Source organism: Musca autumnalis, unplaced genomic scaffold (genome assembly GCF_047663935.1).
Source record: "Musca autumnalis isolate F117 unplaced genomic scaffold, ASM4766393v1 scaffold_5, whole genome shotgun sequence".
NCBI classification, from domain to species: domain Eukaryota; kingdom Metazoa; phylum Arthropoda; class Insecta; order Diptera; family Muscidae; genus Musca; species Musca autumnalis.
This window is the reverse complement of record NW_027412088.1, coordinates 169,887,039-169,904,905: the sequence shown is the minus strand read 5'-3', so window position 1 is coordinate 169,904,905 and position 17,867 is coordinate 169,887,039. Positions and strand designations below refer to the sequence as shown.

Below are 17,867 nucleotides of genomic sequence, written 5' to 3'. Positions count from 1 at the left end.
CCCTTTCCAAAGGAAAGGGTGCTTCGTAAGACCCTTTCCAAAGGAAAGGGTGCTTCGTAAGACCCTTTCCAAAGGAAAGGGTGCTTCGTAAGACCCTTTCCAAAAGAAAGGATGCTTCTTAAGACCTTTCCAAAGGAAAGGATGCTTCTTAAGAGCTTTCCAAAGGAAAGGCAACTTCGTAAGACTCTTCCCAAAGCAAAGGGTTCTGTAAAATCCTTTCGAATGGAAAGTGTGCTTTGTAAGACCCTTTCCAAAGGAAAGCGTGCTTCGTAAGGCCCTTTCCAAAGGAAAGCGTGCTTCGTAAGGCCCTTTCCAAAGGAAAGGGTGCTTCTTAAGACCTTTCCAAAGGAAAGGCAATTTCGTAAGACTATTCCCAAAGCAAAGGGTTCTGTAAAATCCTTTCGAATGGAAAGTGTGCTTTGTAAGACCCTTTCCAAAGAAAAGCGTGCTTCGTAAGACCCTTTCCAAAGGAAAGGATGCTTTGTAAGAAGGATGCTTCTTAAGACCTTTCCAAAGGAAAGGCAACTTCTTAAGACTCTTCCCAAAGCAAAGGGTTCTGTAAAATCCTTTCGAATGGAAAGTGTGCTTTGTAAGACCCTTCCCAAAGGAAAGTGTGCTTTGTAAGACCCTTTCCAGAGGAAAGTGTGCTTTGTAAGACCCTTTCCAAAGGAAAGGACGCTTCGTAAGACCCTTTCCAAAGGAAAGGTAACTTCGTAAGACTCTTCCCAAAGCAAAGGGTTCTGTAAAATCCTTTCGAATGGAAAGTGTGCTTTGTAAGACCCTTTCCAAAGGAAAGTGTGCTTTGTAAGACCCTTTCCAGAGGAAAGTGTGCTTTGTAAGACCCTTTCCAAAGGAAAGGACGCTTCGTAAGACCCTTTCCAAAGGAAAGGTAACTTCGTAAGACTCTTCCCAAAGCAAAGGGTTCTGTAAAATCCTTTCGAATGGAAAGTGTGCTTTGTAAGACCCTTTCCAAAGAAAAGCGTGCTTCGTAAGACCCTTTCCAAAGGAAAGTGTGCTTTGTAAGACCCTTTCCAAGGGAAAGGGTGCTTCGTAAGACCCTTTCCAAGGGAAAGGGTGCTTCGTAAGACCCTTTCCAAAGGAAAGGGTGCTTCGTAAGACCCTTTCCAAAGGAAAGGGTGCTTCGTAAGACCCTTTCCAAAAGAAAGGATGCTTCTTAAGACCTTTCCAAAGGAAAGGATGCTTCTTAAGACCTTTCCAAAGGAAAGGATGCTTCTTAAGACCTTTCCAAAGGAAAGGATGCTTCTTAAGACCTTTCCAAAGGAAAGGCAACTTCGTAAGACCTTTCCAAAGGAAAGGCAACTTCGTAAGACTCTTCCCAAAGCAAAGGGTTCTGTAAAATCCTTTCGAATGGAAAGTGTGCTTTGTAAGAGCCTTTCCAAAGGAAAGTGTGCTTTGTAAGACCCTTTCCAAAGGAAAGTGTGCTTTGTAAGAAGGATGCTTCTTAAGACCTTTCCAAAGGAAAGGCAACTTCGTAAGACTCTTCCCAAAGCAAAGGGTTCTGTAAAATCCTTTCGAATGGAAAGTGTGCTTTGTAAGGCCCTTTCCAAAGGAAAGTGTGCTTTGTAAGACCCTTTCCAAAGGAAAGTGTGCTTTGTAAGACCCTTTCCAAAGGAAAGGACGCTTCGTAAGACCCTTTCCAAAGGAAAGGGTTCTGTAAAATCCTTTCCAATGGAAAGTGTGCTTTGTAAGACCCTTTCCAAAGAAAATGGTGCTTCGTAAGATCCTTCCCAAAGGAAATGGCGCTTCGTAAGACCCTTTCCAAAGCAAAGGGTGCTTCGTAAGAGTCTTTCCAAAGGAAAGGGTGCTTCGTACGACCCTTTTGCTTCTCCAAATAGCTAAAATACCATAAGCGATCATAAGACTGCTGTTGTTCTCTTCCTTTTAACTTTAAAATTATCACATTTTACTTTATTGCATTCTACATTTGCATTATTTAACGACATCACTATTCACCATTCACTTTTAACATCTACCGTAACAGCCTTAAATTCCTGATCACTTAAGAAGTGCCATTTATAACCTAAAATTTGTGATACTTCACGTTCGACAGCCTCATACGAGCGACATGAACGTCTCAGCCATATGTGAAATTCGTCGGACCATTCGGGATGGCGTGGCCAATCACAGCGTATTATTGTGGCAAAACGACGTACATGTAGGCGGCGTAGATTTTTCGCAGTTCTCGCTATTAGCAGGACGGTTGAGGTGGACACTTTTTCACGTATAACCTGCCAAGCGGGGAAAAGAAGATACCTTTAGCAGAGTATGGGATCGTGGGGTTGTGGCAATTCTACTTACCAATGTGTGTAAATTATAGCACTGTCTACACATCAGCAGCATCAAAGAATCGATACGATTATGAAATGATTTGGGACTAGAGAACTTCGGTAACAATTCGAAACTATAAATTGCCAGGGTATTTTTATAATGATCGACCATTTTGATGACAGTATCGGGGTGGATCTGAAAATAGAGGATAAAGAAAATTTAAAATATGAAAAATAGAAATCTCTGATATCAGATCTTTGTATAGAATACCGCTAGGTTTTCTTATGGAAGGCCACTGAGTTTTTTCATGGAAGCCCATCAGGTCTTCTCATAGAAAACCACCACGTCTTCTTAGAGAAGACAACTAGGTCTTCTAAGAGAAGACAACCATAAGGACTACCCTCGACCTCACAAGTTCATCAACATACCATTGTCTTTGGCGCCCTATAAGTTATACTGTAAACAGGAGCTTCTGGTTGAAAGACAACTTCACCATCATTCAACGATTCCAAGCGCAGATGAACTTTCAGTCTAGGATTATCACGTTTAACCATGCGCCACGCCTTAACACTACAATGGGCAATGGCCAGATAGGAGGTGGTATAACAATTTTGTAACAAATATAAATGTTTTAGCTTGGTGTCGGCCAGCAGCATGAGGACATCATCGTCAATATTTTGAGGAGAAATAGTCAATTCCTGCAAGACAAAAATCACATTCAAAACTTCTATATAAAAATAAATCATATCAAATATCCTCTCACCTGCAAATTCAAAAACAGTCCAACATGCATAATCGGACAATGCAGCGATGTAACATTGACCAAATTCAAGACACGCATTTTCGTGCAGCACGCATCCAACACTTCGTCCAACAAATGTTTAGCCTCATAACGCTCCAGCACAAAGTCGACCAATTTGAGGGTACGTAAATTTGTCAATTTTGAGAGGAGATCTTTGAGGCCCTTTAACAGCTGACCACCGGTACCAAAGAGTTTAATACCCTCGGGATCATTGGCATGGGCCATGTTACACGGGAATATATAAACCAAGGAGCGTATACGTGAACCCATTCCCTTCATATCCTGTGGAGCATTGGGTTCTAAACCACGATTTATACTCCATGTTAGTAGGGTCATAAACTGATAGATGTTGTTGAAAGATATTTCAGGACGAAATTCCAAACCTCGCAGATGGCGCCCAATGCGGGCCAAACAATTCTGCGTACGCATGTGATCGAGACAGTACTGCCAACCTGAGTAATAATTGTATTTTTGCCGCGTCAATGTACAATCATCGACTAGGAAATTATCCCAAACTGTGGGCAGGTAGAAGGCACGCTTCCATTGTTTGCAAACCTAGGAAAGAAATTGGAAGAAGAAAATAATTATTCACATTCTGGAGGTTAGACAGGAGTTCTATTCAAACTTACCAAACTTGCATAGTAACGTTCCCGCGGCTTAAGATATGTGAAAATTTGTTCTAAAACTAAATCTGGCAAAGTATTCCATTGTGAATACACCCGATTGGGATCATCATAATTTGATTTTGTGTCACTTTCATCCACAATGTCAATGTAGCAGGCTATAAAGTAGAAAAAGGGGAGGTGAGACACATATGAAAAAAGGTTACGCGCAAAAGAAATAAGTAAAGGTTGTAAAAGATGAACGATTAGAGTGATTATTCGGTTATTTCATTTAGTCGTTCACACAATACACCCGATAATACTGTGACCCCCGCATGTTATCTATTGGACATGAAAAAATTAATTCCAAATGTAGATGTCGTTCGTATACCTTAACTGGTCTGGAAGACTTAGGTTAGGTTAAAGGATGCGCAGCTGTCATGTTGACAGCCACTTCACTCGGAGACCTTGTTTTAATCCTATTGAAGTACTGAAAGGAAGATAAAGTTATTATAGCATAATAGATGTTATAGAGAAGATAGATAACGTGGACAGAAGGAGACAGATGTGTATAGAGTTTTAAGAGTGATATTTAAGATTTAGGTTAATTGTTCTCGTTGGAGCCATTTTGGCAAGATGAAGCAGACTTGTTGGGTCGGTGTGGCAGAAGGTTGACAGGGACTGGATCGTGTGTTCACCCATGGTTCGCAGTCTCCGCGACGTCAACATTGGACAGCGACATAATAAGTGTTCGATTGTTTCTGTTTCCTGCAGTAGTCAACATCATTGTTTCTTTCCCATTTGCAGGACGTGTATCTTATTCTACAATTACCCGTGATGATTCTAACCGACGTAGTTCTTCGTTTAGAGAGAATGGGCCAGATTGCATTGGAAACCTTACAACCAGGTTCGTGGTGCCAAATCTGGCTAGCATTATCTTGATATGTTTTTTCGAATTGTCTCATGATGTGGCACAGAGATGGCTTGATCGAGTTGTCGACTTAAATGTCGCGCCATATCATCCGCTTTTTCATTTCGGCTTAAATGTCGTTTAGGGGCCCCTCTCGGATCGGGCTGAATTTTTTACAGTAGACAGCCCTTGGCATCCTGAATACAACGATATATAATTTTCCAGGGGAAGTCCATACTTCCCGAGATATGGGTCTTGACATTTCGGAAATTTCGTACTTTCACACCTTTAGGTTGTTTATGGGCACCTCTCGGATCGGGCTGACATTTTTACAGTAGATAGCCCTTGGCATCCTGAATACAACGATATATAATTTTCCGAGGGAAGTCCATCCTGCCCGAGATATGGGTCTTGACATTTCGGAGATTTCCTACTTGTAACACCTTTAGGTGGTTTATGGGCACCTCTCGGATCGGGCTGAAATTTTTACCATAGTTAGCCCTTGGGATGCTGAACACAATGATATATAGTTTCCGGGGAGAAGTCTATACTTCCCCAGATATGGAGATTGATTTTAGCGCCACCAAGGCTTTCCTACAGTCTAAAACCGCAGCAGAACCGATAGAGTGGGATTTAAGTGATTTGAAGGCCGCTTGGCTATCAACATAGATAGTCACCGGTCCAACTATATCCCTCTTCATGTTGCTTATCAGTTCTGCAACCTTTCTGACCGCAAAGATCTCAGCCTGCAAGGCAATACAATTTTCGTTCAACCTGTATGCGAGACGTAGATTGAGGGTATCGCTGTAGACGCCTGCTCCTGTTCCCATTTCCATATTTGAGCCGTCGGTTTATACTCCTATACCGGATAGAGGTGGGGAGTTGTGGGTCCAGACATCTCCTTGGGGTATGTGTACTTTAATCTCGTCGAAGTGTAGTTGTGGTGATATGTAATCACTGATTACCTCCGATCCATGTAGTAGACCTGATCGTCGTAAGATTACAGCGTGACCATACTCGGTGTTGCGCCATGAGTTTGTCTCCTTTAGTCGGAGAGCACTCTTGGCCGCCAGCTCCTGTACCACCAGATTCAAGTCTAGAAGACTTAATAGGCTTTAAATAAGTTAATGGATTACCAATAGACGCCTTTAACCGTTACTTGAATACCTCCTTATGGTTGTAATCAATAGAAGATCCACAGACTTCTATTGTGATCACAAAGACCCCTGGAGTTCATTAATTGAAAAAGAACTACAGCCGTCTAAATGTAGATCGTAAAAATAAGTGCATAGAAACTCTTTCCAGACCCCCAGTACCATCTGCCGATGTATATTAGCAATGGAAATGTCCCATCTTGTTATATTATATAACAGTTACCTTCAGTGGTCTGGATGGGTTAAATGGTTGAATGATCAATAGATGCCCTTTATCGTTACTTGAAGACCTCTGAATGGTTGTAATCAATAGAAGATCGCTAGACCTTCTTTTATGGTCTGTCACAAGACTTTAATGGCCTTTGTACCAGAGGCCTTCAATTGTTTGAGTTACTTGGTGACCATCAAATGTTTTCTAAGAAAGCTTTCCTTAGACTTCTTTTATGGTTTGTTTGCCACAAGTCTTTTATCATTTTATGAGCTCCAGAATAAGAAATACTTTCTTTCCAATGTAGATGGCGTCTCGTAAGTTGAAGTCGATAAAAAGACCTTCTATGACCAACAAAACACCTGTTTTGGTCTGTGTACCAGATACTTCCAATGGTTTGAGTTACTCTGTGACCATCAAATGTTTTCTACGGAAAGCTTTCCAATGATTTTATATGTTCACAACTCCATTACATGAGACACTCGTAGGTGATCTATTGAGCAATTAACGATAATTTGAAATGTAGATGGCGTCAATGTACCTTCAGTGGTCTGAAAGGATTATATTGTCTTGATTATATTGAGTTAATAGACGACTAGATTATCTTGAACAGTTGATAGATGACCAAAGTAACCGCTTTGTACGTATTTGGAGACCTCTGAAAAGTTGCGATCAATAGAAGATCACAAAAACATCTTTTATGGTTTGTTTGCCATAAGTCTTTTGTAGTTTTATGACCTTCAGAGACCCCTGGAGTCCATGAATTGAAAAAGTACTACATCAATCTAAATGTAGATGACGTTTCGCAAGTATAAATCCATGGAGAGGTCTTCTATGACTAACAAAATACCTTTTATGGTATTTGTACTAGATGCCTTCAATGGTTTGATTTACTTGGTTACCAATGGGTTCACATGTTCACTAATCTGTAGAAGACATTTTAGCTTTGTTGCTTTACGTGCACGAATCTTCAAGTTTTGTCACTTTTTACTCGAAAAGCGTTCCTTTACTTCTGACACCATACAATTCATATGTGAGCAGTTTACAACTTTTACTAATTTTGCCGGTTTTAGCATTTTCAAAAGTAAAGGAACAGACCATTACTAGGCGTTTACACACAGACAGTATTGGCAAGACAATATCAAAGTTACAAACCATTTTCACCAATACATTCAAACTTTTCTCTACACATATTTAAAAATGTATAAATGTAATTGTGAAAAAGGTTTGTATTTTTGCTATTGTCTTGCCAATACTGGCATATGTAAACGCAGGGTTAGACACACCCGTAGGTCATCTATAGAATATACAGCGATAATTTTAAATGTAGATGGCGGTAAAACACCTTCAGTGGTCTGAAAGGATTATATTGTCTTGATCATATTGAGTTAATACACGACCAAAAGAAACACCTTATCCTTACATGAAGGCCTCTGAATGTTTGTAATCAATAGAAAACCCCCAGCGTTTTTATAGTTTGTTTGCCACAAGTCATTTTTGATGTTATGAGTTCCAGAGATCACTGAAGTTCATGATTTCAATAAGAATTGTAGATGGTGTACCGGAAGTAGAAGTCCACAAATATAGTCCCTCAATGGTTTGAGTTAGCCAGTGACCATCAAATGTTTTCTTCGAAAGTTTTCCCATAGATCTTTTTAGGGTTTTTTTTTATCACAAGTTTTCTTATGGTTTTACTCGTATGAGTGACAGAGGCCCCTGAAGGTTACGTATTGTTAAGGATTACCTTATTTGCACATGGCGTGTCGTAAGTAGAAGTCGTTAAATCCTTCCATCTTTTCCTAACCACCATAAAATTTGTTGTGCCCTGTATACCCGAGGCCTTAAATGATATCTGTTAGTCAGCGACAATCAGATGTGTTTTTCGGAAAATTTTTCAATGGTTTTAGGTGCTCAAAAATTGTAAGACATTAAGAGGAGCCTGTAGGTCGTCTATTGAACAAAGAACGATAATTTTAAATGTCCATATACAGTTTCATATTTAAATTCATTTAATTTAATTTATTTTAGCAACTATATTTAAGTTCATTTAATTCAAATTATTTTAATTAAAGGCATAAGTTGAGTTTAGGGCCCGGTCCCAGATCTTTATGATATATATACCACAGATAGTCCGTATGACCCTGAGTATAATGATATACACTTTGTCTTCCACAAGTCCATACTTCTCGAGATATGGGCCTCTGAAATTCCTAAAATTCTATTGCTTCAAGGCCGACTACTTAGAAAAATTTACAATTTAAAAGAAAATGTTGTTCCCTTTCCCGAGATTTGCACCTGTCCATAGGAGAAAGTCTTAAATACCCGGCCGAAGGCAGGCTATTTAGAAAAAATACGAGTATAATTTAAAACAAAATGTTGTTTCCGTTCTCGATAATGTCATTGGTATTTGCGGAACTTTGAAGGCCCATATTTCCGGAAGTATGGACTTGTGCAAGACAAAATGTATATCATTATACTATATACAGTGCCACAAGGGCTATATGTAGTGTATATATCATCAAGTTCCGGGACCGGGCCCTAAACTCGTCTCGTTCCTAATTAAATTGCGGGACATTCAGAGGAGCCTGTAGGTCGTCTATTGAACAAAAAACGATAATTTTAAATGTCCATATACAGTTTCATACTTAAATTCATTTCATTTAATTTATTTCAGCGACCATATTTAAGTTCATTTAATTTAAATTATTTTAATTAAATAATGAGAGTTAATTGACTTAATGTAAATTAACTAAAATCAATTTAATCTAATTTTTATTTTGTTGCTTTAGTTTTAATAAATATAAAATTTATTTTAGTTAATTTACACTAATTAAATTAACTTACATTATTTAATTAAAATAATTTAAATTAAATGAACTTAAATATAAATTAAATTTATATTAATTAAAAGTAATATGATTTTATTTTTCACTTAATTAATATAATTTATTTTAATTTATTTATTTAATTAATTTAATTTTAATTAATATAAATTATTATTTTATTTTAATTAAAATTAATTTAAATTATTTTAATTTGATAATTTTATTTAATTAACATAAACTTAAATTAACTTAATTTAAATTTAATTTTTGATTTTAATTCAATTGACTTTTTAATTTTAATTTATTTTAATTAAGATAATTATAATTATTTTGAATTAAATCGATCTAATTCACTTTAAGTTACTTAATTATAGTGAAGGTATCATAATTTAAGTTAATTTGTTTTAATTTAATTAGTATAATGCAATATAATTAATTTTAATTAACTTAATTAATTTAATATCATTTTATTTAATTTTTTTGGATAAAATAAAATTAATTTACATTTATTTTTACTATTACTTATTTATTTAAATAATGTTTTTTATTATTTAATTATTTTATTTTTATTTAAGTTATTTACGTTCTTTAAATTGTAATTAAATTAAATAAATTCATTTTATTTTAATTAATGTAATTTAATGAATGTTAATGTAATTTATTTTAATGTTTTTATTTAATTTAATGTGAATAAATTAAGTTTTTTAATTTAATGTTAAATTAATTTTAATTAGTTGAATAAATTTAATTTTAATTTAATATGTATTAAATTAATTAAATTTAATTAGTTAAATAAATTTAATTAATTTAAGTTAAGTTAATTGATTGCATTAAATAAAATTAATTTAATTCATTCAAATTTAATTTATTTTATATTATTTTATTTTAAATAATTAATTTATTTTACTTATTTTATTTATGAATAAAATTAATTCAATTTATTATATTTTAATTAATTAAATCAATTCATTAATTTAAATTTTAATTTAATTAATTTTATTTAATTTTAATTTATTTAGTTTATTTTAATTGAAATTAATTTAAGTTATTTTAGTTTGATAATTTTAAATTAATTAAGTTAAACAAAATTTAACTTAACTTAATATAATTTAACTTAATAAATTTAATTTGTGATTTTAATTCAATTGACTTTTTAATTTTAATTTACTTTAATTAAGATAATTATAATTAGTTTGAATAAAATCAATCTAACTTACTTTAAGTTACTTAATTATAGTTAAGGTATCATAATTTAAGTTAATTTGTTTTAATTTATTTAGCTTAATGCAATATAATTAATTTTAATTTATTTAATTAATTTAAGTTAATTTTATTTAATTTTTTGGATAAAATTAATTTACATTTACTTTTATTAATATTAATTTTATTTGATTATTAAATGAATTCAATTTATTTTATTATTTAATTTTATTTATGTTTTTTACGTTCTTTAAATTTTAATTAAATGAAATAAATTCATTTTATTTATTTAAATTAATGTAGTTTATTGAATGTTAATGTAATTTATATTAACGTTTTTATTTAATTTATTGTTAAATTAATTTTAATTAGTTGAATAAATTTAATTTTAATTTAATATGTATTAAATTAATTAATTTTAATTTGTTAAATAAATTTAATTAATTTAAATTAATTAAATTAATTAGTATAAGTTAAGTTAATTGGTTGCATTAAATAAAATTAATTTAATTTATTCAAATTTCATTTATTTTATTTTAAGTAATTAATTTATTTAACTTATTTTATTTATGAATTAAATTAATTCAATTTATTATAATTTAACTAATTAAATCAATTCATTGGTTTTAATTTTAATTTAATTAATTTATTAATTTTGTTTAATTATAAATTAAAATTAATAAATTAGTTCTAATTGAAATTAATTTAAATTATTTTAATTTGATAATTTTAAATTAAATAAAATAAACATAAATTAAGTTAACTTAATATAATTTTTTTAATTTAATGTATGATTTTAATACAATTGACTTATTAATTTTAATTTATTTTAAATAAGATAATTATAATTTGTTTGAATTAAATCAATCTAATTCACTTTAAGTTGCTTAATTATAGTTAAGGTATCATAATTTAAGTTAATTAGTTTTAATTTAATTAGTATAAAGCAATATAATTAATTTTAAAATAAAATTAATTTACATTTACTTTTATTATTATTTAATTAATTCAATTTATTTTATTATTTAATTATTTTATTTTTATTTAAGTTATCTACGTTATTTAAATTTTAATTAAATTAAATAACCTCATTTTATTTTAATAAATGTAATTTAATGAATGTTAATGTAATTTATATAAATGTTTTTATTTAATTTAATGTGAATTAATTTAGTTTTTTTTAAATTTAATGTTAAATTAATTAATTTAAATTAATTGAATAAATTTAATTTTAATTTAATTTGTATTCAATTAATTAATTTTAATTTGTTAAATAAATTGAATTAATTTAAGTTCATTTAATTTAATTGATTGCATTAAATAAAATGAATCTAATTTATTCAAATTTCTATTTTTAAGTTTTGCCTTTTTAGGCAAAATTTTAATTAGTTGAATAAATTTAATTTTAATTTAATATGTATTAAATTAATTAATTTTAATTTGTTAAATAAATTTAATTAATTTAAATTAATTAATTTAATTAGTATAAGTTAAGTTAATTGGTTGCATTAAATAAAATTAATTTAATTTATTCAAATTTCATTTATTTTATTTTAAGTAATTAATTTATTTAACTTATTTTATTTATGAATTAAATTAATTCAATTTATTATAATTTAACTAATTAAATCAATTCATTGGTTTTAATTTTAATTTAATTAATTTATTAATTTTGTATAATTATAAATTAAAATTAATAAATTAGTTCTAATTGAAATTAATTGAAATTAATTTAAATTATGTTAATTTGATAATTTTAAATTAAATAAAATAAACATAAATTAAGTTAACTTAATATAATTTTTTTTAATTTAATGTATGATTTTAATACAATTGACTTATTAATTTTAATTTATTTTAAATAAGATAATTATAATTTGTTTGAATTAAATCAATCTAATTCACTTTAAGTTGCTTAATTATAGTTAAGGTATCATAATTTAAGTTAATTAGTTTTAATTTAATTAGTATAAAGCAATATAATTAATTTTAAAATAAAATTAATTTACATTTACTTTTATTATTATTTAATTAATTCAATTTATTTTATTATTTAATTATTTTATTTTTATTTAAGTTATCTACGTTATTTAAATTTTAATTAAATTAAATAACCTCATTTTATTTTAATAAATGTAATTTAATGGATGTTAATGTAATTTATATAAATGTTTTTATTTAATTTAATGTGAATTAATTTGGTTTTTTTTAATTTAATGTTAAATTAATTAATTTTAATTAATTGAATAAATTTAATTTTAATTTAATTTGTATTCAATTAATTAATTTTAATTTGTTAAATAAATTGAATTAATTTAAGTTCATTTAATTTAATTGATTGCATTAAATAAAGTGAATCTAATTTATTCAAATTTCTATTTTTAAGTTTTGCCTTTTTAGGGGCGAAGGCCCCTTTATTTTATTTTATTTTGTTTTATTTTAAATAATTAATTTATTTTATTTATGAATTAAATTAATTCAATTTATTATAATTTAATTAATTAAACCAATTCATTGGTTTTAATTTTAATGTAATTAATTTATTAATTTTATATACTTATAAATTAAAATTAATAAATTAATTTAAATTATTTTAATTTGATAATTTTAAATTAAATAAATTAAACTTAAATTATCCTAACTTAATATAATTTATTTAAATTTAATTTGTAATTTTAATTCAATTGACTTTGTAATTTTAATTTATTTTAAATAAGATAATTATAATTAGTTTGAATTAAATCAATCTAATTCACTTTAAGTTACTTAATTATAGTGAAGGTCTCATAATTTAAGTTAATTTGTTTTAATTTATTTAGTATAATGCAATATAATTAATTTTAATCAACTTAATTAATTTAATTTCATATAATTTAATTTTTGTGGATAAAATAAAATGAATTTACATTTACTTTTATTATTTAATAAATTAAATAAATTCATTTTATTTTAATTAATGTAATTTAATGAATGGTAATGTAATTTATATTAATGTTTTTATTTAATTTAATGTAAATTAATTTATTTTTTTTAATTTAATGTTAAATTAATAAATTTTAATTAGTTAAATAAATTTAATTAGTTTAAGTTCATTTAATTTAATTGATTGTATTAAATAAAATTAATTTAATTTATTCAAATTTCATTCAATTTATTTTATTTTAAATAATTAAATTAATTTAACTTATTTTATTTATGAATTAGATTAATTAATTTTATTAGTTTTAATTTTAATTTAATTAATTTTATTTAATTTTAATTTATTTAGTTTATTTTAATTTAAATTAATTTAAATTATTTTAATTTGATAATTTTAAATTAATTAAAATAAACTTAAATTAACTTAACTTAATATAATTATTTAAATTTAATTTATGATTTTAATTCATTTGATTTTTTAATTTTAATTTATTTTAATTAAGATAATTATATTTAGTTTGAATTAAATCAATCTAATTTCCTTTAAGTTACTTAATTATATTTAAGTTATCATAATTTATGTTAATTTGTTTTAATTTTATTAGTTTAATGCTATATAATTAATTTTAATTCCCTGGATAAAATAAAATTAATTTAAATTTACTTCAATTTTTATTTAGTTAATTAAATTAATTCAATTTATTTTATTTTTTAATTATTTTATTTTATTTATGCTATTTACGTTCTTTAAATTTTAATTAAATCAAATGAATTCATTTTATTTTAATTAAAGTAATTTGATGAATGTTTATGTAATTTATATTAATTTTTTTATTTAATTTAAAGTGAATTAATTTAGTTTTTTTTAATTTAATGTTAAATTAATTAAATTTAATTAGTTGAATAAATTTAAATTTAATTAAATATGTATTAAATTAATCAATTTTAATTAGTTAAACAAATTTAATTAATTTAAGTTCATTTAATTTAATTAATTGCATTAGATAAAATTAATTTAATTTATTCAAATTTCTATTTTTAAGTTTTTGCCTTTTTAGGGGCGAAGGCCCCTTTATTTTATTTTATATTATTCTATTTTAAATAATTAATTTATTTAACTTATTTTATTTATGAATTAAACTAATTCAATTTATTATAATATAATTAATTAAATCAATTAATTGGTTTTAATTTTAATTTAATTAATGTATTAATTTTATTTAATTATAAATTAAAAGTAATACATTTTAATTGAAATTAATTTAAATTATTTTAATTTGATAATTTTAAATTAAATAAAATAAACTTAAATTAACTTAACTTAATATAATTTTTTAAGTCTAATTTATGATTTTAATACAATTGACTTTAATTTCAGTTTTAAATAAGATAATAATAATTAGGTTGAATTAAAAAAAATTAATTCACTTTAAGTTACTTAATTATAGTGAAGGTATCATAATTTAAGTTAATTTGTTTTAATTTTTAGTAACTTAATTAATTTAATTTCATTTTATTTATTTTTTTTTTGTATATTGTCAGTACATAACAAAGCTGTAATATATGAGAAACTGCTATTCCAAGAAACTAAAAAAATTGATGTAGTAAACTTTTGACCAGCAGTGTTAGCAAGTAGCTGCGACAGATATGAGGCATAAATAGCACGCTAAAAACATTTTTGGTAAACAAATTAATTTAAATTTGCTTTCATTTTTATTTAATTAAATTAATTAATTAAATTAATTTTATTATTTAATTATGTTAATTTAATTATTAATGTTATTTACGTTCTTTAAATTTCAATTAAATTAAATAAATTCATTTTGTTTTAATTAATGTAATTTAATGAATGTTAATGTAATGTAATTTAAATTAATGCTTTTTTATTTAATTTAATGTGAATTAATTTAGTTTTTTTAATTTAATACTAAAATAATTAATTTTAATTATTTGAATATATTTAATTAATTTAATTCAAATTTAATATTAAATTAATTAATTTTAATTAGTTAAATATATTTAATTAATTTAAGTTCATTTAATTTAATTGACTGCAATAAATAAAATTAATTTAATTTATTCAAATTTAATTTAATTTTAAATAATTAAAGTAATTTATCTTATTTTATTTATGAATTAAATTATTTAAATTTATTATAATTTAATTAATTCAATTAATTTTAATTTAGTTAAATAAATTAATTAATTTTATTTTTTTAATGTACTATAAGTAAAGTTAGAATTTTACGAATTATGTTTAGTCTGCACAATGGGAACGATAGATAATATAAATGCAGGAATGATTTTCTTGTCAACTACATGAAGTATCTCAGATTAACATTTTCTGCAGTGCTTCCAAAAAGATTTTGACTTAGTCTGGTCAATATTTTCAGCACAACCTTAGTATAAGTCATCATTCCACACCTAGCCTTGTAGTTTGAGATCTTCTATTGCTGGCCTATTTTACGTTTTTGAAAATAATTTTCAAATTGTGTATATTAATTTAAATCTATATGATTTTTGATTACCAATACAATAACAGAAATTTCAAATAATCTAAATAAAAACAATAAAACACACGTTGAAATGGGCCAAAACAAAATTTAAACGTTAAAAGTACAAATAAATAAATCAAAATAAATTAACACGAGTGAAAGAAAAAATCGTGTCGTTTCGTAAAGAGAAAACAAAAAGAAAAGAAAGGAATAAAAACGAGAGTAGAATCTTCGAAATTTCTTTACGCAATAAAAAAAATTATTTGACAATAATATATTTTTGCATTATATTATAAGTTTTCTAAATTAGTGGTACAAATTTTGCAATGGATTTTCAAAATAAATTTTCAAATTTAATATTACGTTTTAACTACCTTCTTCATTTTCATCCAATACCCAACCGGCATTATGCATTATTTCCTTGCCCGTGCGCAAAGCCAAAGTTGCCATTTTGTGGTGTTGTTGGTTATCCAAGTTGTGGTTCTAATTTAAATTTGTTTTAAATTTATATTTTCAATATTTAGTGTTGTGAAAAATGTACACTTTAAACCTTGAAGGGTTTCATGTGTGGCGTAGTTTTTCGTTATTTTTGTTTCTTATTTGAAATTTCAAATTTTCACATTAATTTTCTTCTTTTTGGTTTTGGTTTGAAAATTTTTATACCACGAGTCTCTTTGGCCGCACTTTTTCGATTACTTAAGCGTACCGCTGCAAAAATTCGACTGGCAAAATCACAATCTCTGAGAACATTTTCCACGGTAGTTTTTGTTTTTTTTTTCGCTTTTCAGTTGATTTTCAAAATAAGTTTTTGCTCAAATTTTCTCAAAAAAACAAAGTAGAAGAAGCATCTTTTAAATTTGCCCAGCATTAGGATATATTCTTGTAGAGATATCGTTCTGTTTATGTTGCTCACCAACCAACTGAGTAGAGCAGCGCAAAAAAGTGTTTGTTTTAAAAATAAATTTTGAAACATTTACAAAATTTGTATTTTGCCAGTTTTTTCTTCGAACATTTTCAACGAACTAATTTGTCGTCCATCTTGCCAGTGGACACAAACACGCACACACACAGTAGTGGATTTTCACCTCACGAATTTTCGAATTTTCTTTTATTCGAAAAGTTGTTTTTTATTTTGTTTGTTTTTTTTTTGAAAATTTATTTTTGTTTTGCTTCCAACTTTGCGATCGCTGATCAGCTGTCTGCTGATCATCCCCACTATTGAATAGAATTTTTTTTGAAAAATGTTCTTCCACCGCATCTTTCATTGTTGACATTTCATCTAAATTTGTTTCCAATGTTTTTGGTTTGATCGTATTCTTTGTTTATATTTTTCGCTGCTGTTTTTCCTCTTTATAATTTTATGCGGTTTGTGGTTTTTTCATTTCATTTTTAGGTTTTGTTGTTATTGTATCTTCTGGATAACTTTTTAATCGGCACAAGCACGTGCTGCATCGTGTTATTGTTGTTTTGTTGCCCCATATTTTTTTCGAAGGGGGCGTTTTGCCGTGAAAACTATTGCGGTAAATTATTGTCTATGTCTGACATGACTTTACAAATAGCAAAAACCAATAGACGTCATATTTTGTGATTTAATGAGATGTCACCAAAAACGATTAAATTTCTTTGGGGGAATTGTGTTATTTTTTAAATAAATTGTATTAAATATTGTAATAAATAGTAACAATAGATATTAGCATAATGCGGGTAGATGGATATGGTGGTTTAGGTGTTTTGGTGTGTTTTATATAAGAAAAAGTTGTCAACGGAATTCCTACTGTACATATGTACTTATTTACTTACTTAGCTGGCCCATTACAGAACATTTGTTCTATAGGCCGAACTAAGAAGAGATCTCCATTCCTCTCTATTTGTTGCTTTGCACTCTGGAATACCGCGCCTTTTCATCTCATCATCCACTTGTTTGCGCCATCTATTCCTTGGCCTGCCAATTCTGCGTGCACCGCCATGTGGCATGTATTCATACGCCTTTTTAGCGGGTTCATCATCGCTCGTTCTTATGATATGGCCTAGCCAACGCAATCGCTGCATCTCGATACGTTTAACAATATTGATGTCGTTGTATAGCAGATACAGCTCGTGGTTCATGCGACGTCGTTATTCACCGTCAACGCAGATTGGTCCGTAGATCTTTCGAAGAATTTTTCTCTCAAACACACCAAGTACTGCCATGTCTGCTTGCGCAAGTACCCAGGCTTCGGAGCCATACATCAGCACGCGTAGTATCAGTGTTTTGTAGAGCGTTATTTTTGTTTGACGAGATGTGGCTTTGTTTTTAAACTGCTTACTTAAACCAAAGCAGCATCTGTTGGCCAATATAATTCTTCTTTTTATTTCACAACTGATGTCGTTTGTTGTGTTTACGGAGGTGCCGAGGTATACGAAGTCTTTTACTACCTCAAAATTATAGGAACCAACTTCAACAGTTGGTCCGATCTCAATGGA

At 27.9% G+C, this 17,867-nt stretch overlaps 1 protein-coding gene across 1 annotated transcript; it reads right to left on the bottom strand.

Moving 5' to 3' along the window:
• Positions 1-1,900: 1,900 nt before the first annotated feature.
• On the bottom strand, positions 1,901-16,697 carry LOC141405115 (F-box only protein 39). The gene is made up of 6 exons (XM_073989119.1): positions 15,779-16,697; positions 3,721-3,872; positions 3,053-3,646; positions 2,718-2,987; positions 2,320-2,484; positions 1,901-2,249 (listed from the first exon to the last, which is right to left on the bottom strand). Exons 1-6 carry the CDS (start codon positions 15,852-15,854, stop codon positions 1,971-1,973), a joined length of 1,536 nt encoding a protein of 511 aa, XP_073845220.1. The 5' UTR covers positions 15,855-16,697; the 3' UTR covers positions 1,901-1,970.
• Between the last annotated feature and the right edge of the window lie 1,170 nt (positions 16,698-17,867).

What these genes read in the sequence shown, in the direction of transcription:
- LOC141405115 (XM_073989119.1), bottom strand. Translation starts at nt 15,854, where the DNA reads ATGGCAACTTTGGCTTTGCGCACGGGCAAGGAAATAATGCATAATGCC. An exon ending in ATTGGATGAAAATGAAGAAG is followed by an intron (nt 3,873 to 15,778) that starts GTAGTTAAAACG and finishes TCTACTTTATAG; the next exon opens with CCTGCTACATTGACATTGTG. An exon ending in GACTGTTTTTGAATTTGCAG is followed by an intron (nt 2,988 to 3,052) that starts GTGAGAGGATAT and finishes TTTGTCTTGCAG; the next exon opens with GAATTGACTATTTCTCCTCA.